Source organism: Lonchura striata, chromosome 3 (assembly GCF_050655825.1).
Source record: "Lonchura striata isolate lonStrDom1 chromosome 3, ASM5065582v1, whole genome shotgun sequence".
NCBI classification, from domain to species: Eukaryota; Metazoa; Chordata; class Aves; order Passeriformes; family Estrildidae; genus Lonchura; species Lonchura striata.
Genome location: NC_140705.1, coordinates 79,132,554 through 79,153,375, shown reverse-complemented (window position 1 = coordinate 79,153,375; position 20,822 = coordinate 79,132,554). Strand labels below are relative to the sequence as shown.

The 20,822-nt window shown below is 41.3% G+C and overlaps 1 protein-coding gene across 7 annotated transcripts in view; it reads left to right on the top strand.

Moving 5' to 3' along the window:
- Positions 1–15,186, top strand: part of RASGRP3 (RAS guanyl releasing protein 3) — a 58,314-nt gene extending 43,128 nt beyond the window's left edge. For 5 of the 7 annotated variants that reach the window (XM_085576898.1, XM_085576892.1, XM_085576897.1 and 2 more), the window contains 7 exons: positions 3,700–3,816; positions 5,955–6,070; positions 6,840–6,987; positions 10,449–10,485; positions 12,998–13,123; positions 13,594–13,958; positions 14,463–15,186. In XM_085576898.1, the coding sequence (XP_085433024.1) occupies positions 3,700–3,816; positions 5,955–6,070; positions 6,840–6,987; positions 10,449–10,485; positions 12,998–13,123; positions 13,594–13,958; positions 14,463–14,471 (918 nt within the window). In that variant the 3' untranslated portion in view covers positions 14,472–15,186. The remainder of the gene's footprint in view (positions 1–3,699; positions 3,817–5,954; positions 6,071–6,839; positions 6,988–10,448; positions 10,486–12,997; positions 13,124–13,593; positions 13,959–14,462) is intronic. The other 2 variants (XM_085576895.1, XM_085576896.1) reach the window with 1 other exon arrangement.
- The last annotated feature ends 5,636 nt before the right edge of the window (positions 15,187–20,822 follow it).

Genomic DNA, 20,822 nt, shown 5'->3' with positions numbered 1-20,822 from the left:
GGAAAACACAGGAACTATTTATAGGTTTTAGTACATATTGGGAGCAATAAATAGTGGAATATACCAAATATTATTGTTAGTTACTTTTCAGAAATACCTCTGCCAGTCCTGGAAAACAAAGTTCTGCTTTTGCTATATATAATAGTTTATATCAATTATTTATTGTGTGACCCTTAGCTGATTTTTTGGATACTGGTGCAGTTACATAAAACAACACTGAGTTAAAAGGTTTGTTTAAGGCAAGGCAAATGATTACTGTAGTATTTTAGAACTGTTATAAAAATACTGTAGTATTTTTGTACTGTTTTAGGTATAATTGGCTGCATCTTGGGCTCTCAAGCAATGTTTAAACAAACAAGAATAGATATTAATCTTTATTTGGTTATGTGCAACTAAAGATAATGCTGCATTTATGCATTTTCCTTTATTTTTGAAAGTCAAAGGATACAGGTAAACCTCATAATTAATAGTTGAATTTCTCTTCAAGTATTAATTATTCACTTTCTTCTGCTGCCAAAGGTTGGAGACTCTGCTTTCATCTGAGCATTTCTTCAGTGTATTAAAATTCTTATTACCTTTCATATCCAGCCTATGATGCTCTCAGGCTGAGCCCTCTCAAGTCTGAGAGCAGCAGAAGATGAGAGTGGCTGGAAATGCTTCACAGGGGATGGGAGCAGGGTCCAAGAGTCTGATTATGCATTCCAATGCTCTTTAAGGTTTTGAAGCATTCTTAAAAGCAAGCAAGGAAGCAGAACCCTTTAATTTCCAAGTATAAGTCTTCTCTGGGGTTTAAAATTGTTCATCACTCTCGAAGGCCAGTTTGAGGACTGTGTGTGTGCTCCCAGTGATGTATTGTGAACAATGATAAGGAAACTAATGAATCTTTCCACAGTCAACACTAGCTCAGCTTGAACATTTGAAATTGCATTACTGAGTCTCCAGTCCTTGTTGGATATGATTTGACCACAACAGTTGTTTATTTCAGTCTTTCTGGGTCCCTCATGCTCTCATTACTGCCAGCAAAGTTGAAATGTTGCAGCCCTGGGCTGTGGAAGGACTAACAGACTGCTTCTGTAAATGAAGAAAATTATCAAATTGCTGCTTTGATCTCCAGCCTGAGCTTTAAGCAGGACAAAAGCAATATAAACAATGCTGTGAACTTTAACAGTGCCCAGCAGTTGTGGGAGACTCCTACATAAGGATCAATGAATAGCCAGTGACATGGAACTGTTGCAGCACCCTGATGGGTAAAAAGCTGCAGCTGAATCGACAGAAGCCACAGGATTTGAAGCTTTCCTCTCTTTGATGGAGTGCCAAAGCACACAGGCTCTATTACAGGGGAAAGAATCTGTAGGGCTTTTGTATGTGGAAAAACTTGTCAAAGGCAATGTGACAGCATAGTTATGTCAGTCCAACTGCTCCATGATTTATTGTTATATGGGTACCACTCCCATGCAGGTGCACTATGGAGGAAATGCCTCATGCTGCTGCAATCATTTTCAAGGTAAAAGTGGAGCTGATCTGTTAGCATATGAGTCTGCTGTCAACAGGGTCTTGAGCAAGACTTTCCTTTTGCTAAAACTGGGAGGAGACCCTCCAGTCAGTATAGCAGCCTAAAAAGCTCTGAGGAATTACCACCAGTCATAGTATAGCACCTCATTGTCAGTCTCCTGCTTTTCCACACCCATTAGGTATCTTGCTGGGGGTTTTCACTAATACAGCTATTATCTAAAGGACAGCTCTGCCTGGTGCAATTATGCCACTGATGATGCATTTAGGTAATTTTTTTGGTTTTCAGTAGAACTCACTTCAATGCCAAAATACATAGATGTTTGCAAACATCCAAAAATGCTTTCTCAGTCTACAATATCATGGTCCCTGTGCTGGTAAAATAAATGGGAGATACAGTCTGAATCACAAACTGCATGGCCAGATACAGTGTTCTGGAATGTTTAATAAGTTCAGCTTGGTAGTCTCTGGACAGGCAGTTAGCACCTTTCCTCATAGGATGCATTTCAAATGCATAAATAAAATCACCTTTGTTCATTTGAGTCTATGAGTGCAATAGAAGAACAAATCATTCCCTTTGGTTAGTGGTCAGTAACATGAGGATTTCATTGCAACTTGTCAAAAAAGCATAAAAATTAAATGAGACTTCAAATTAAATAGCGCAGAAGGAAGAGGAAGGCTCCAGTGAATTCAGTCTCTTTCTGCAACTGTTCACTCAGACTAGCAGATGTTAAAAGCTCCCTGTAAGGTGTTGGTAGTCTAGCACCACACTGACACTTTTAATATGGATGCTTTGAGTCCGTGCTTTTGGCAGATAGAGCTGGATGTTCAGGTCCACTGTACTTCTTATGAAAATTTAATTTTGTTGATATAGGGATGTTTTCCTCCCATACTTACTTGTGCACATTTGTTTGGGTCAAAATCTATGAAGGTGTTGATAAAAGCTGTTCTAACACTTTAAAAAGGAAAAGCCAAATTAATAAAGCAACTAACTAACAAATCCTTTTTTCCTTTTCCAACCAAACACAGTAAAATATGAACCTTTGACTATTTCTCATCTGGATGTCAAAGGCTATACACCATGATACCTGTAACATCTTTACAGGTCTTAATTGTCTCCCTTTCAAGTCATGCCAATTCAGAGTGAGACAAATGAGCCCCAGATTCTTTGCTCGTCAACTAACACAGGGGCCTTCTGAGACTGTGGACCCTCTCCCTTCTGATCCAAAACACACTGAATTTTTTCTGCTTGACACTGCTTCACCTGCTAGATGCCCAGTGGCAGATAAGGGAAAGGCCAGTTTGTCTTGCAATGTTTTTCATGCTAACTAGTTATTTTTGAATCCTTACCTGAAAATGTGTTCAGGTTTGTCCTGTATTTTCTACTTGAAGAGTCTGAGCTGCATTCCAGGGCTAGTCCCAAAGCACTGTAGTGGTGTGAAAAGAGTCAGGTTGTGAAGTCTGTGCATCCTGTGAGTTGTCAGCTACTGTTCTGTCAAAACCAAGATTTTTTAAAATAAAATAGTCTGGCTAGTGTTATCTGCAGAAGAAGGCAAAGTTTAGAGCCTTTCTACTCAAGCTGCCTAGATTAATCAAGATGTGCATCCTGGCACATCTCAGCTGGAAACCAGAGGGATTGCTGAGAACAATTCTGCCTTGCTTCTGCATCCTGCTGTGTTGCTGGTGCCACACAGAGCAGGAGCATGAACTTCTTCTGGTTGAGGCAATCCCTCGTGGGGCTTCTGGGCATGGTGCCTCCAGCAGGGAGTTGAGGGCAGACTGTCGTGATCTCCTCAGAGTTTTCACTGAGGAGCAAAGCAGTTTCTGGTCTCACCTATTTCCGATGCTCACTGTGTTGACAAACCCTACAGACTCTCCTTCCTTCCCTCTTCTTTCAAGTCTCATTTCTCTTGAACCTTCTGGAGGTGCCAGTGAGGAAAGACTGCTTGGGTTTTCTTCTGAGCTCGCTGGGTGGTGGCAGTGTAGCTACAAGGTGCCACAGAGAGCCTGACTGAAGCTGTTAGTGAAGCCCTTTAAAACCTTGCCTGATATTCTGCTAAGCACATTTTTACAGCATGAGTACTCTAGTAGTTTTCTAGTTATAGCTCTGATATTTTGAGCTGCGTTTACTGGGAAATTCAAATTCTTAATTCAGATTTGAAAATCCTTGTGTTCTGATCCATCTCTTAGCAGCCTACCTCCCCAACCACCCCCAACAAGCCAGTAGTGCCACTGGAGTGGGCATCTGGAGTGGTACCTAAACCTGACCCTACAGTCATCAACAAGCACATACGGAAACTGGTGGATGTAAGTATTTGGAACATTACACTGGCCTAAGAGAATGGTAGATTTGATATTTTCATCATTACAATTAATTTCAAGCTTATAATGAGATTGTTATGGTTGGGGTCAATTTCAGACATACCATAACATATTTGAGCCATTCAGAAATACTTATTTTATTCCTGCAGTCAGCAATGGGACTAATGTAAAGAGGTCTGAGTGCAAAGGAGCAGACTTTCAGAAACATCCAAAACCTGGCTGCTGTTGAATAGATTTGTCTAGCAAATATAAATTCAGTGTGCAAAGTTTAGTTTCTACAGCTCTAGCCACACAGTTCATGTCTGGTAGCAGATAGCTGAAAAGAAAGCAACTCAGAAACAAGGTCTCAGACCTTGTTGGACCATAGGTCCAATGAACTTTTCTTGAAACTCTATTTCTGATTTTGAACTTGCTGTAAGTTTACTGCCCAGAGCATGTTATGTATGGTCAAGATAGCGTTGTCTTGATGTCACTTAAAAAATGCAGACACAAGGTCATGCAGAATTAGAGCTCCAGTTTAAAAGGTGATGTGTTGTGCTAGGTAATGCAAACAGCACCTCCAGATTCCTTTGCAGAGACTGAACTTTTCTTTCTGCTTTCTATAAGTTAATAAGTATCTCTGAGAGGAACTATTAAATTCTGATTTTGTCTGTGTTACAGATCAATAATTGGGGTCATGTTGTTAAGATAACCTAAACAAACTCTCCAGTTCTCTCACCCAGATTTCAAATATATCTTGTAGTTTACTTTTTGTACATGCCCTTTTTAAAAAATAGTTTAATTTTTCTTCTAATATGGGATGCCAGAAATGCACATGCTGTTCCTGAATTGCCTTTGTCAGGGCCATATGTGTTGATAAAAATTACTCCACATCCAAACCTCTCTTTGATAGCTTGTTAAATAGGAAGTCTGTCAAAATTCCTTAATCTTTCCAGAATGTGCTGGGTGGGAGTTTGTTCCTATAGTTAAGGGAGTTGCAGATCCCCATTCCACAATTTTGGCCTGGTTCAGGACATGTGATTTGAGTTTGACAGAATTAAAACATGGTTTGGAGCTACAATTGTTTTCACTTTGCCAGTATTTGTTGTTTACTTGCTGCTTTGAGTTGTGCTTTTAGCCATTGTTTTTATTACAAGAAGTGTTGAATACTACTTGAGTTTGTGTTTTAGTTCCTTCTTTATGATGTTTTTTTGAGGTCTGCCAATCATCAGTAACAGTCATTTCATAGAAATGGGTTTCATCAGGTTCTTGTTAAAACAAGGATACTACAGATGCCTTTCATGAGTCTCACTATATTGATGTAATGTCTTTATCAACAACATTTTAATCTAATGAAGGACCCTGTACTTCATTATGTGCCTCTCAGGTAGTCATGTTGACTTTGACACTCATTTTTCCCATCAGTATCGCACGTAACTTTAACACCACTTGCACATCTCTGCAAACAGGAAGACAGAATACAGTAGCTCCTTAGCAGCTAAGGAGGGCACCCATCCCTGTATGTGACCTTTAAATTTTATCCAATGTGTTTTTACTTAGTGGTGGATTGGGATGGGTTGATGGAAGAGAATAGTTGTTAGACACAAATTGCTCATGATTGGGGTGTCAAAATATTAGTAAACAAAATAGATTGAAACAGTACTGTGACAGAGGAGAAGTGACCACCTAAAAGAAAAATGAAGCCAAAACCATCTGAAATACTCGTGGGAAATCTGCTGTTGTTTTTGGTTTATTTCTTCCTTTTTTTCATTATTAAAAAGTATACTTAATGAAGCAAAAGGAATATGTCATCACCTGGGGCAAAATTTTAGTGACATTTCCATCAAAGAAGAAAAGTAAAGCAAGAATAATTATATGAATACATGTGGAGGATCATCACTAGATAAATGTTGATGTCAAATTTTCTTTAAAAATCAGCCATTTTTCCAGTAGAGTCCAATAATATGCATAAGGAAAATAAAAGGAAAAAAAACAGATGCAACAGAGCATCTGAATAGCTGACTAAAACATTAGTTTACATGTAATTATAATATTGAAGAAGCTGGTATAGACTCAGGATAAGCTAAATAATAGTACAGGATAAGCTAGATAATAATACAATAATATTTTTTCCTCCCCTCCAGTCTGTCTTTAGGAACTATGATCACAACCATGATGATTATATATCTCAGGAAGACTTCGAGAGTATAGCTGCCAACTTCCCCTTCTTGGACTCTTTCTGTGTGCTGGACAAAGACCAGTAAGCTTGGAAATCTCTTTGTGGTTTTTTTCCCCTTTTCCTCAATTTTAAAATTCAGAAAATACAAATATTGAAGAAACAGCAGCCTCCAAGTTTCTTGTGCCTGACAAGGTTACTGAAAGCCAAATTCTATTATAATTTAAATTCTTATACTCTAGTCAGTTCTTTAAGTGCTAGGTTGGAGTCCTGCTTTATGTGATAATTTAAAAATCATTTATATAGTAACTTCATGACAAATTCCTGCTGGGACTGAGTCAAAACCCTAGAGTACTGTGAAACTGCAGTGGAAATACTCTATCCAGACCAGGCATCAGACTGAAGAAACACATAAGTTCTGTACAGCACATGGGAAATGAGTGCATGTAGCAGAGAGGGGGTAACAAACACTCTAGAAGGTATATATAGCATCCATTTCCTAGCCAATTTGGCTTGGTAATTCTTGTTATCAATAATTTATTTGACTGTGAAGGCTGGTGGCCAGCCAGAGGTATTACCACTTGTTCTGTGTGAGTAGTAAGTCAAGCTCCTTCATTTAGTGGCCTGGTCTGTGCTCTCATACCACTAACAGGTGAGATAACAAGGTTCAGTGTTACTGTTTAAAGAAATATAAGCACCACAAAGGCTGTAAGGGTTTTTTCCTTCCAGGACTGTTGCAGCTCTTTCAAAGGATATGCTTTGTGTGCAGCTTTCTTTCTGCAATGAGAAAACCCCAAATTTTTCAGTCCTATGAGCAGTGATAGATCTACTCTACTTTTTATTTCTCTTACAGAGATGGTCTTATAAGCAAAGAAGAAATGATGGCTTACTTTCTGAGAGCTAAATCACAGTTTCAGTGTAAAATGGGACCAGGGTTTATTCATAACTTTCAGGAAATGACCTATCTTAAACCAACTTTCTGCGAGCATTGTGCAGGATTTGTAAGTATGATTTTAATGTAGCCTTTAATGTATATGGAGTGGAACTGGCTCCATACACTGCTAATGTCTCTTGGCCAAATAATATCTCATGGTACAGAAGCACAAAACATTTACTCATGTTGTAGCTGTGTATCCAGTTCTGATATAGTGGTTTCTGAAAACTGCCATTTGTAGGAATTTCTGCCAAGGGGGGAAAAATTACATTAGCTAAAGGATGTTAGAGACTATATGAATGGTCTTACTGGTTTATCTTAAGTTCTTTAATTTGGCTTGATTTCCCATGTAAACAAGCTCAAGAGAAAATAGATGTCTGGAGCAGAGGATGTAGATGAGGCAAAAGCTGTTCTTTCTTAGGAAATTGCACATGGCAACATAGATATGTTCATAATTCTCTGAATGGCTGTAACAGCCCTAATTTTCCCTGTATTGGATTAACAGATCTTCTAATTTGGTAAAGAAATCAAAAGTGCTTCCAGTAGTTCTGTACAATAAGAATTTTTAGAATTTATTAGTTGGAGTTTTTTTAATTTGCTTTTTCTCTCAGCTGTAACTTACCAGATGTCACTTATAAGAGTGCTCTCTACATATCTGGGAAATGATTTATCTTTTGGACATTTGTGTTGCTTGTAAACCTTCTCTAAGGTTTCCACTTCAAACCAAATGTAGAGAAGAATTACTGTGATATAGAGGTTACTTTAGTGGACACACTTGGCTGAAATCAAATATCCACATTTAGACAGCTAAAGCAGTAAGGGCAGAGGGCCATGTCCTCTGCTTGTGCGTGGCTCACATAACAGGCTGTAAGCTCAGACCCTGTCCCTGCTCTCCAGAACAGATCTGCCTCTGCACTCGGCAGTAACTTTATTCCGTTATCTTTTCCACTAAGCAGTATTCCTTCATGGTTGAAAGTAACAACAGCAGCACTGCAAAGCACAGAAAATATGCCTCCTTTCAGACTTGCTGTGGCTTTCCTGCTCTAGCCCATGCTCCCATTTTCCACTCACTTCTTTTGCAACGTGTCACTTTTGTTTGGATGCTTGAAGCCCCTATCGCAACCGCTGCCGCTGATTAATGCCACGGGGAGGAAGGAATCCCACTTATTTCCGCTAGAGCTGCAAGAGCTCTGGTGGTGACATGGCCAGTGCTGAGTAGGAGCGTGCTGGTGGGTCTGGAGCTGACAGCTCCAGCAGACCCGTGGGGCAGGGACAGCCACTGGCCTGAGCCCATTGTTCCAGGCTGCCTTGGGAAGACGTCATGGTGTCCGTGACACTCAGTGTGTGTTTGGGAGGTTTCCACAGCAAAGCAAGGCCCAAGGACTGCCCTGAAATGTCCTCTCCTGTAGATATTTTTCTCCTGCATCAATTTGCTAATTGGCCGTTGTTAGATTTTTCACGTCTCCCTGATTACATCCAGTGCAGGAATACAAAAGAGTAAGGGGTTGTACAGGAAATAGAAATAAGGTCATTTTTCCTGTCAGCTAACTGAAGTCATTGGCATTGTTCTGTGGATGAGTTGGACTGATAGGACAGGAACCAGCTACAGAATATGCTGCACATTTGTTCTTCATTTCAGGGCTACTCATCCACGGGTGGAAACATAATTTCAAACCTATGCACTGATTCACAGTCAAAATAATGTGCACTGACCATGCAGCAGGATAAATTGACATGACAGTGCAATGCACACAATGCTACAAACTTTGAAGGTCAAGCTAAGACCTAATGCCATTAAGCAGCACAAAGTTGATATGCCCATGGCCAGTCACAGTTCCGTCCCAAAATTTGAGTTGCACCATGTGGCAGGATAGGTGACCGGCCATCCTGCTAAGCTTTATAATCTGAATTTGCACAGATCCTCTTACCTTGGAGCTGGCTCAAGCCAGTTTTGCAGCAAAGCTGTGTCAGACACACTCAAAACTTTAGGTCAGAATTCATGACATGACACTTCAGCTAAGCTTCCACTGCAGTGTGTAATTACAACAGTGGTGCCAAATTTGAGTGGGAAGAAGGTACAGAGATAAGAAGGTGAGAAGGGAGGAGAGAGATCTTACGTGGGAACAGATTAGAGCTTAAATTAAATAAGTAAAAATCCATGTCTCTTAAAGTGATCCTGTGAAAGAGATCTGGGAAAATAGGTCATCTCTGCTCTTTCAAGGGGGACTGGGGTGCTTCCCTGTCACTGCCTGAGCACAGCAACTGTGATCACTGTGCACATATATGGCATTAGCAAAAAAAGAATAAGACACAGGCCTTCTATGGACCCAGCTCCCACTGTTGTCCTTTCTATTCTTTTGTTCACCATTCTTCAACCTTGTCCAATCTATTTCTGCTCTCTCCAGAGCCCCATTTTTGCTTGCTACTTCTTTTGTGTAGTGTGTGGGGTAGTTTTAATTTCACCCAGAATCTTTCTATCCTGTTTATTTTACTCTTTCCTTTGTATTCTGAATGATCTTCATCTCTTCCTTTAAACCTTTCTTTAATGACCATATTCACCCCCTGCTTTCTGTGCATGAATACTTATAAATCTGGTGAGGAGATGCACGCAGTTTCAGTTGGCTGAATGTGCTCACTTTCTCTGCTGAATGAGTTCAGGAAAAATAAACACCAAGGTCCTCAGTTTTTTTCCTTTTATGCTGGTTAGAAAACCTGCCCCTTCCTCTCACTGCCTCTCAAGAGTGGAAATGCTTGTTTTTATAATGCTGCAGCTGTAGATACAGTGCTTCTGAGTACATAGAAAACAATTTACTAGGGAGTTTCCCTCTTTCCAAGCAATCCTGCTCATGTGGCAGTGAAAGCTTCCCAAAACTGGGACCACAAACACTGGCCCTTGGATGTTTAGCATTTAGTAGTTGCAAGTGTATGTCAACAAGAACAGCTTCTGAGGGAAGGCAAAGATGGAATTTAGTAGCTTTTCTGCCTGTTTCATTCTTCATCTGTTTGGGTTGGATTTTTTTTAAGTTGGAAAAGGCAGGTGCACAAATCAGATTGCTACGGCTAGGCATGTTGGCAACCAGTATGGGAACCAAGAACCTAGCTTTTATCCCAAGTGGTGTTTTCTTCTGCTGTGCTTGAATGTTACGGGTCAGTGATGTATCTGGAGAATGGATGTACACAGGAAATTCTCCTGCAGATAACATGAAGGGAGCCTAGAAGCAGAATGTGCTCTGCTGTTTTCACTAAGCTTGATATGATAGCACATTTTAATCCATTCCTGGAAGCAAAAGTCATCTGTGTGTCTGCTTCTCTGGCAGTCCCATTACTACAAGTAAGTAGCAGAAGTAAGGGAAAAGCCACACAAGCCTTATCACAAATAGAGGGGGAGGTCTGCCTGACAGGAAGGGTGTTAAGAGCAGTTGCATCCTGTTTGTGTTTTTGTAGCCATTGGTACTTCCTCGTTGTGACCTTGTTTTCCTTCCAGCTTTCTTTTCTAATTCCTTGACGTTCTTTTGTCTTTCTTTGCAGCTCTGGGGTATAATCAAACAAGGCTACAAATGCAAAGGTAAATAAATATTACAAGGATTTTTTTCAAGCTATTGGTGGTAGGTTTAAGAACAAGATAGTCAACCATACCTTTAACTAAAATGGTATATGTTCAAACACATCCTGCATCTACATTTGGTATTGTCCACGAGCAGTGACTGCTGGCACACTATGAAGTTTCACTGCATTACAATGCACTTTACTATATTAGAATGCAGTAGGAATGCACAGATTCTTTGAGATAAAGGTCCAGAGCAGCCACTGACTCCATAAGCTGCCACTTTCTACCAGTAAAGACTTTGTAAATTGGAAAACCAAGTATTCTTATCCTAACATGGAGACATCCTAACATGAGATTCAGGTCAGGAAAAAGTCTGCTGGCAAACAACAAACTGTTGTTTGTATATCCATGTACATCCATGTGCCTGTAGTGAAGTCTACATGCAATAAATATTTCTCTATTTCTAGGCTGAGCTAGAAATAAAGAAATATTTAATTCTTAGACTGCCCAGCAGATCTTACTGCAAAATCTTCTTCAGACATTCAACTCATAAAAAATGCTAGAGCTCTTACATCCCTCTCCTTTGCCTTCATAAAATACTTAATTTCTTATGTACTACTTGTATCATATTAAGCAGGTCAGACCAAAAAGGGCATTACAGTGGTCCTCATTGGCTGTAAAATCCTGGACTTATTTATTTCTCAAGCAGCCCAACTCTGGCTGAAGGGCACTGTTGATTTTCATAGCTGTAGCTACATCTCAGTTATTCAAAGGGGAAGATTCACATTTGCACTCTTTCCACTGAGTCTTACATAGACTCCAAGGAAAAGGATAAAGAATTTGCAGTAATTTTTTTTTTAGGCTACACCATACTCTGTGTCTCTCCAGCCACAAACTTCTCTTCCTCAGAGTGCAATGGGGAAAATGTCCATGGCTAAATCAATATATGTAATTCAGATTCCTGATTAATGTCAGGAATAATAATTCCTGATTACTTGAAATTCCTTGATAATTCCTGATTACTGTCATCTTAGAAACTTTGAAAGGGCTGGTTGCTGTCTATAGTTTTACTGGTAGGATGAGGAAAGGAAGGGAAAGTTTTGTCACACTGACCTGTAAACTCAATCTGAAATCTGAAAGTTTGAGCTTCTGTCCTGCATCACTGCCTGTAGCAGTGGCCCAGTGGAGACTGAGCAAAAGTGGTTCTGTAAAGTCAAAGTTACAGGCAATGAAGCATGAAATTAGGAGAGCAAAGCTGCTCAAATCCTGCACTGGTCAACTGGTGTGACGGTGCCTGCCTTTTGTTGCAGCAGCTACCAGCTGCTCTGTGTTCCAGCATCACTGCAGTGTGACACCCATTAGGGATGAACTCTGCCTTTAACACAGAGCTGTCATCCTCAGTTTGAACACAGCAGGGGGAGGGAGGGAGTTCCTCCTTCCAGGCCTGCTGCTTACCCCAGCACTGTGAGTAATGAGATAAAAGTTAGACTGCATGGTCTGCAAGTGATAGAAGGAGTCCTGCACTTCAAGAGAGATCTTTAGTATGTGAGGGAGTGTGTTACCTTTGAGGCAGAGAAAGCCAGAGCTGGGCATGGACTGCTGCATTAGTCGTATGAACAAGGTGTTGTTAGAAAGCAGAACTCTCACCCATCATGCAGCACTGCTGCCCTGAGCAGAGTGGTTCCTACAGCAGAGCTGCAAATGCAGGACCTTGACAATGCTCATCTAGAACAAAATGTTGGGCTATGGAGCAGCAACAGAGAAATAAGGGAGATGGGAATTTTTAAACAATGAAAAAGAATACAGAGAGCAAGACAGTGTTTGGGGCACATGCTCCACCCTTCAGTCCTTTCTTGCATATAAGATTCATACTCCAGCCATACTTCAGATAAATGTACCTAATGATGATGTATCCACAGTGATTTAAATCCCAGCAGAGGCCTGGAGTGCAGGAACTCAAAAAGTCTTTTCTGAGTATATGATACACTTCCACAGAGCTCATTCATGTGCTAATGTTGTTTGCTGAGCTACTTAGAGTAGTTTCAACCTACAGTAGTCTACACTGACCTCCAGCAGTCCTTCCAGATGTTCAGGGTGTGGATGCTCTGGTGTCTTCTAACCAAACCTGTTTACTATAATGGGCCCTGCTGGGTCAAATAAAAGCCAGCCAAATAAATAACCCCCACTCTTGGGGAGACTCATGCAGTAGAGCAGAAGTTTTATGTAGGGCATACACAGGATCATATCATTCCACATCTCTTCCTTGAGACTATTTTATGATTAAAATATTATCCTTCCTCTTCTCTTTTGCTGCCATTTTTCTACTAATGGCTGTCATGGAAATTATCAATTTTTTTTGTAATGCACTTCACACCAAATGATCCATTTTTGTAACATCCTTCACACCTTCTTGTCAAACTTTTTTGTTCCTTCAAAGTCCTTTCTTGGTATCTGCCTGCTGATAGCCCTGAGAGATTACCAGATAGTTGTGGCTTTCCATTTGATGATTTGACAATTTCTTTTTTTACAGATTGTGGTGCCAACTGTCACAAGCAATGCAGAGACCTGCTTGTGCTGGCTTGCAGGAAATTTTCCAGAGGAACTTCAGTAGGTAGCAACCATGGGTCTCTGCCTAGCAGTCCATCTCTGCCTCCAGGTAAGAACAGTTTTCCTCCTATTTTAAACCATTTCTGGAATCCTCTCTAATGGCCAGTATTCTTGCTGCCATTTTTAATTTTCCCTTTGTATCAACACACAAAGCAACACCTGTCCTTTTTGCTGCACTATGGCTTGTGTTCACTCCTCAAATTACAACATCCTTTTCTCCAGTGATGGCCTTAGTGTCCTGCCTAAGGCTCACTACCCTCTTACTGGCACCCCTATTCCAGCTGAAAAGAAATGAAATTATATTTCTCCTTTTTTGTCACTTAGGAGGAAGGAGACATAGGGCACAATTCTAGCACTGTCTTACCCCCTGAGCATGCAGATGGTGAGGCAATAAGATCTGTGCACACAGTGTCAGAAACAGTTTCCAAGCAGCATATAAATATTAATAATTAGAGCACTGCTTCATTCCCCACCCTCCCCCAGAATACTTAAACAAAACAATTCCACTCTCTCTTTCAGTCCAAGATGAAGTATTTGAATTTCCTAGCGTTGCGGCAGAACACCAGGACCTTGATGGCAGAGCTATCACCCTTGTCACTGGCTCTTCACAGAAAATTTCTGTGCGTCTGCAGCGGGTGACCACCAGCCAAGCAACACAGACAGAGCCACTCTGGCATGAGCCAGGTTGGAATGATTCAGGGTCCCACACTTTCCCCAAAATGAAGTCCAAATTCCATGGAAAAGCTGGGAAGAACAAAGGCTTTGCAAAGTGGGAGAATGAAAAGCCCAGCATGCAGGCTGATGTAGAGCTAGAAGCCGAGGCCCCACAAGATATACAGGATCATAATGGAATAGAAACTCTCCCAGAAAGACAAGACTCCAAGGTGAGTTCCAAAAGAAGCCAAAACAGTTTAAAATCTGCTAAAGTCTGAAGTCTCATAAGGTTATTTGATGTATTTCAGGATGCTTTTTCATTCAAATTTGTCATTGCTTCTTGCACAAGAGTCACTTTCAGAAGAATGCTAAATAATCCATAGATCCTTGTTTTCTACACTGCACTACACGTGTACTATGACACTGTAACTGGCAGTTTGGGTTCTGGTGTCAGTATGTGCTTTTTAGTAGTTGGGTAATTCTCATTTTGAAAGCCATTAAAATAAACTGGTGGATATCTGGCCACCTTCTGTGCTGTTGTACCCTCGCACTGCACAGTTCAGGGCTCCATGAGAGACTCACAACAATTACCATTCTGACAAATATAGGAGTCCAGGCCAGGGTACTGATCTGATGTCTCTTGCTGTCATCCATAAAGTTTATACTTCCAAAGCCTCGTGCTTTTATTGACCATCTCTGTCAGCACATAAATGCTTATTTTCTTCTGCTTACAGGATAGCTGATTGCGCACCCTGAAGCACAGAAAACTAAAGATGACAACTACAGCAAGTGTTGATGGACGGTCACAGACCACATTTGGCCATAAGGGGTGCTCCCATACCTCATTCTTTTAAACCCAACCATTGCCCTGTTTTCTTAGCTGAAAGGTGTTATAAGGCACTATTTATTTTCTCACGAGTAAGCCATTTCGATGAACATTGCACAGCCACAGCAGAACAGATCTCTGTGCTCAGTGTTTTCTTTTGTATGACTTCTGTGGAAACTTCCTCTACATGCCAGTGAGGATATATTCGGCCTTCTTTAAATGCACTGCATCATTTCAGTATGTCTGCCAGCAACAGCAGTGGTGAGGACAGAAGCCAAGCATCCAAGTTTGTTCAATAACACCCCTTTCCTGAGGCTTATAATGATAATTTAAGGAAAGAAGTAGGTGTGTGTGTTGATTAAATCTCAAACAAAAATCTCTCACAAAGTCCTCTATACTGAAATTCTTTATGCACCTGGAGTTTTGAATTTTGGCCATGTTTACATTGCTACAGTGAGCATGTTGGTGTTCAGCACAGTGATATTGGTTCCCAGACTGGGGATCCTTCAAATAGGCAGCAGCTGGCTGAGACTGAAGAAAATCCAAGACACTATGTGTTTTTCTGGCTATATCTTTGCCAGCACTAATTATGGTAACAGTAGCATGCAATAAAAACTTTAGTTTTGAGTGTGTGTGTGTTTGTGTCTGTGTATCTATGTGGATGTGGTACTTTTCTCTGGTTAGAAAGCTGTACATGTTAAGACTAAATGTTCTGAAGAGCAATCTCCAAATCAGCAGATTGCTAAGGTAGGATCTAGCACCTGAATTATAATGGTCTGGTTTGAAGTTTCATTTCCCAAAACTGTTAAGTTATTGAAAGAGGACAGTGTTCATCTGGAAAAAGAGAGAGAAACAAAACACAAACCTGAAAAACTGGCACACATGTTAGTCTTCTTATCCCATCTCCCCAGGGGGTGGGTGTGTGCAGATGTAGCACACACTCTGATATAACACCTAGTTGTAAGATGTAGCACAAAATTCAAGTTATTGCACCCTTCAACATGTTATAAGCCTTCAAGATAAGAGTACTTTCATAGACTTCCCTAATGCAAAACTTACAGCTGCACTCCTCTGTGTTAATTTGACTGTAAACTGCACTGGGACTACATGATACCCACCCAGGTTTGCATCTCGCATCCTGCAGGTTTGTTTTCCAGCACAACCAGCAATAGTAAATATGTGGAGATAAAACCGTTCTCTTTACTGTTGTAAACTCAAGAGGAATAAGTACTGGCTTCCAAACTGGGAATGAGGGCCAGAAGCAACACTTCATTCTTATACTTCAGCGGGCAAAGCACAAGCATTAGCAAAAGCATGGTCTTTATTTCCTGTGGCGGGTCAGCTGACAGGTCACAGCCAGCTGGCCATACAGCTACCGTTACAGCTCACTGTTACAGCTCACGGCTGGCTCACCGTGAAAATGGTGTGGCGGAGAATTTGAATAGAGAAATTTGGTTACTGTTGATGGATCTGTTGAGATAAGCCTCTTAATGCTCTATAAATGAAATGTTCATGAGCAACTTCATTTTTAACATCACATAGTTTTGATCAGCATTTAGTCTGTAAACCTCAGCTCATTTCTTGCAGGCTTTTAAAAGTTATTTGTAGTCCTTGACTTACTCATCTCATCAATAAATCTCTTGCAAGCCTGGTAGCTTCAGTCAGTTATATGCTAACCTCAGCAGCAGTTGCAGTTCAAGGATAGTCTGCAGGCTCACACAACTGATCCTGCTAAGCAAAATACTGCAGCCTCCAAGGAGAATCACAAAATCATTAAGGTTTGAAAAGACCTTATCCTAGTTTAGGGCAAATTTGGGGAAAACCCTCTGGAAGGAGCCCCCAGAAAACAAATCCCCACGGCCCCTCCCCACCCACCTGGTTCAGGAAAAACAAATTTCTGTGAGAGAAGTGGAAAAGAACCTGTTTATTTAACAAACAAAGCACTCCCCAGCACCAAAGAAAATGACAACACCAGATGACAACAAAACTCTTTCACCACTCTGAAGATATGAACAAATCCAGAAAGTCTTTCCTGGGAGTGGTCGCCTGGGTCTGGACGCTGGGGATTGCTCTCCTTCACTGGGGATGGCTGCTGCAGATCACGAAATGCAGGCTCTGGGTGTTCCTCAGTGTTTCCAGGTCCCAGTCCAGAGCAGGATGGATGGTATTCAGGAAAAGGAAAGGAAAGGAAACAGTCCAGGGAAAGATTTGGACTGCTTAGTTAAACTAGCTAGGAAGCAAAGGCAAAAGCAGAAGCAAGCAAAGCAAGCAAGCAAGCAAGCACCAGCCTTTTCTAGACTGCAGACCATGGGGGGAGGTGAACCGGCTGATAACAAGGCAAAACAAACCTTCACTTTCAGAGTCAGTTCTGAAAGCACAGAACATAATATCAAACATAAACAGAACACACGATTGGAGATACAAACACCATAACATCACCCTTGGACAGACCTCTAAGATCAGCAAGTCCAACATTTGACTTCACCTTGTCAACTAAACCATGGGACTAAATGCCACATCCAGTTGTTTCTTGAACACATCCAAAGAGGATGACTCCACCACCTCCCTGGGCAGTCCATTCCAATGCTTAACAACCCCAACCATGAAGAAATTCTTCCTGAAATTGAAAAGGATTAGGTGAAAATTTCAAGCACCTGGTACAGCTGGAAACCCTTTGCTACAGGCATTTAAGGAAGGGGAGCACAGAGTGTATTGTTGGCAGTAAGTGTTCATGGCCTTTGAAAAGAAGAAAGACACTGGGTAGAAATGCAGCCTTTTTTTTTTTTGTGCACACACACCCCTCACTGCCCAAGAAGCAATAGATTTCTTAGACAGTGTAATAATATATTTTGAAAAGCATTCATAGGCTGTTTACAGAATGTGGATCTCCTAGTTCCACAAGAATCTGACTAGAGAGAGCTGACAGGGCTTGAACATTTTTAGAAGTTGATGTAAGATGAGGTTTTTGGGGTTTTTTTTTTTGCTGTGGGGAGACCTGAATATACAAAGCGTAGAAAATCTTTTTCTTATTTCAAGTGGTCATCTTTTTCTGAACAGGGGAAAGACTTTACTTCACAAAACCAATTTTAGTTCCCCAATCTAGGCAAAGGAACAAAGACTTTATTGTTCACTCTCTCTAACTTAAGAAAATGCAGAAAGCATCAGCCATCAGAGTTCCTGCCTGATCTGTGTGTCTTTGCTGGTCTTGGTGAAATCCTGCCTGCTAGAAGTACAGCAATTCCAGGAGAGTGTCCAGGAGAAAGTGTGTCATAATGACAAGAATGCTGGATTAATGAATTAGCTAAAGTCAGATACAATCCCAAATGATGCTGGATACTTCCACCCCATCCACTCTCTCTTGTCTCATGATCTTTTAAAAAACATGGGGGGAGACTGAGGGATTGTTTAAGAAACAGACTCTCCAAAACACCACAGTGGAAAGAAAGAAGATTATGTCAAACCTTATTTACAGCTTGATCTGCAAATGCCAAAAAATACAAGCAATAAGAGTAGGTGAAAAATACAAGTGCTTGGACAGACCATGTAAGAGATTATTTGGTTGTTTGAGCCAAACCCAGTAGGACTTTCTGTGCTTATTTAAAACCTCTGCAAAGCCTCATGTTGCACATAAGGGAGCTTCAGCTTTGCTTCCAACTTTATGGAGTAGCCCTGAGTGCTTCTTAAGGAGTCAGAGAGACATCTGGCTCCCTCAGAGGGAAATGCAAAGTCAGGTTTGAACCCCACCTCTCTCCTCTGCTCTGAACATCCCCAGAGTCTTGCCCTCCTCTACCCCCTACCCCCAGTTCTACTCAGCTTTTGGGCTTTAAAAGAATAAACTCAGCTTTACAAAGAAATATCTTCCTAGACAGAAGGTATCTTCTCAGAGGCACCTTCTTCAGGCAGGTGAAGTCTTGGGCAGGGAGAATATGCTTGCTGATCAGAACTAGTCTGAAGCATGGATTTTCCCCAGCTGGGAAAGTTGAGCCATATCCCTTTCAGTACAGCAGATCAACTGAGCTGCAGAGCAAGGTTGGGGGCAGCCATTGCCTAAAATTTTACATTTTTCCCAAATTAAACAGCATGTCACCTCTGTGGACTGTTGTTCAAGGACTCCTCTACATGCCTTATGTGCCCCCACAAGGTCTTCCTCATGGGAAGCCTGGAAGCCTTTGGCTGAGATGGCCTGAGCAGCCTTGGACACTGGTTCTAGAAGCTTTAGGCATCTGGGAAATAGATTTCACAAGAAAGAAGGCTGCATGTGAAGTATACTGGACAGAGGCTGGGAAAAAAACAAAACAAAACTCACCAAAAAGAGAGAACAAGTAACAAGACAAAGAGTAAATGCAGGAACAAGTACACTCTTTCTCTATGTGACACGAGGGAAGGAAGGAGGGAAGGAAGGAGGGGGTTTTGTAGAGGCAGGAGAAACAAGGTTTTGTTTGTTTTGTGACTATTATAGCCACAAAGAAAATCTAATCAAGGTTTCCTTCCTTCAGCATCAGCCCGCTAACTGGTGAACATCTATACAGCACAAAAAATAGTTCCAAGTACTTCTCAAGAAAGCCTTGAAAAAAGAGCTGGCAGGGTCATTGCAGAAATGGATGCAACTTTGGAAAAAAGTTTTTGCGTTATCAGCACTGATCTGGATTTTCAAAATAAGCACTGCAGCCAACAGGGTAAATTCAATGGAAAAATCTGTGCGCTGAACTTTAAAGTGCTGTTTACAGCCACAGACAATCTGGTCCTAGGAGACAGAAAAGCCATCAGCAAAGGGCTACTGCTGGGGCTGTATGAAATTTAGCCAAAAAGTCTGCTTTTGCCATGAGTGGAGCTAATGCCGGAAAGTTTAAAGAGGCCTTTATCACCTTCATCTCTGCTTCATGTGTGAAAACAAGTCATGACCTTCCACCTGCCCACAGCGTAGGCAGACTCCCTCTTTCTTTGGTCTTACAATAGCGTTTTCCTACTTTTTGTACTTGTTTTTCTTTCCTCTGTTGTGGGAAAGGCCCACGTGGACAAGAGAGGAAATTACTGGACAATAAAAGGGAAACAATGACACTGACAGCAGTCAGAGCTATAAAAAGCACCAAGTAAACACAAAGGAAAAATATTTTTTCCCTTCTACCCTTGTTTGTCAAGCCATTAGAGGTGTGACCTATTTTCAGCCAAAGAGGGGAGAAGGCAATGTTTACAGCTGGTAATAACACTTGCTTTTTCAGACTGTGTCCCCTTGAAAAGTCATAACCTGAAGCAAGCACGCACGTGAGTATGCTGAGAGCCTGCACAGGGGAAACACCTTGGTATACTGCTCTCCAATCACAAAACTGCTGTGACTCTAATCTAAGGGTTTGCTAGAAGGCTGATAAAGCAAACTTGGAGTTCACCATGAGCCGGCTTGTTTGGGACTGATAAATCATGCTCAACACCTTAGAAGTGCATTGATACATCTGTACCATTCCTGTTGTCCAGGGAAAACAGAAGTTCAGAGAGAGCCTAACAGTCAACACCTGGATTCTCTCCTGCAGACTAAATGTGGCAGAACTAAGACTAAATTATGTGCAATAAAAAGGTGTTTGAGGGCTTTGTTTGCAGGCCTTCATTAGCCTAACAGGGAACTGAATTAACTTCTAGTACCACAAGAATTGACAAAAGCCTTTTGGACACTCAAAAGTCTGAAAATCCCAGTGAGAATCCTTATTCCCCACTGCATTCTTGCCGCTTCAGCAGTTTTTCATTTCCTAGGTGCATAACCTGTCACGGGGAGTACTCCTACATCACAGGACTTTTCAAGCTCCAAAGACTTCTTGTAACTAACTACTGCCATGAATCTTGCTTCCCTTCTCGCCAGTCCTATCTTAGATACTTGGCTGGTAAGTCTCTAGGTTCTAATTGAGCCTGGGCTTGGTTGGGGCACTTGCCACTTTCCTCAATTCAGATGCAAATAATAGTTTCATGGAGACAGCAAGCCAAAATCTTAAGGCAGGTTACCCACAAGCTCTGGCCTTGAAGAGCCCCTCTGGTGCCATCAGCCATCATGGTACATCACCATGGAGCTGCACAGTTCAGGATTTTGGCTGCTGAAGTAGAGGAATCTCATCAAGTGAGAGATTACCAGCCAGCTAAGGAGAAATCTACTCAGGGAACAGCTACAAGCCAAAAGGCTCTCTGGGGTGAGTTATGTATGGTGCAAAGCTCAGTTTGACCCACTTTCCCTTGTTGTTACTCACATCTTTTCCTCAGACCTGCAAGGAAAACCCAACTATGACTA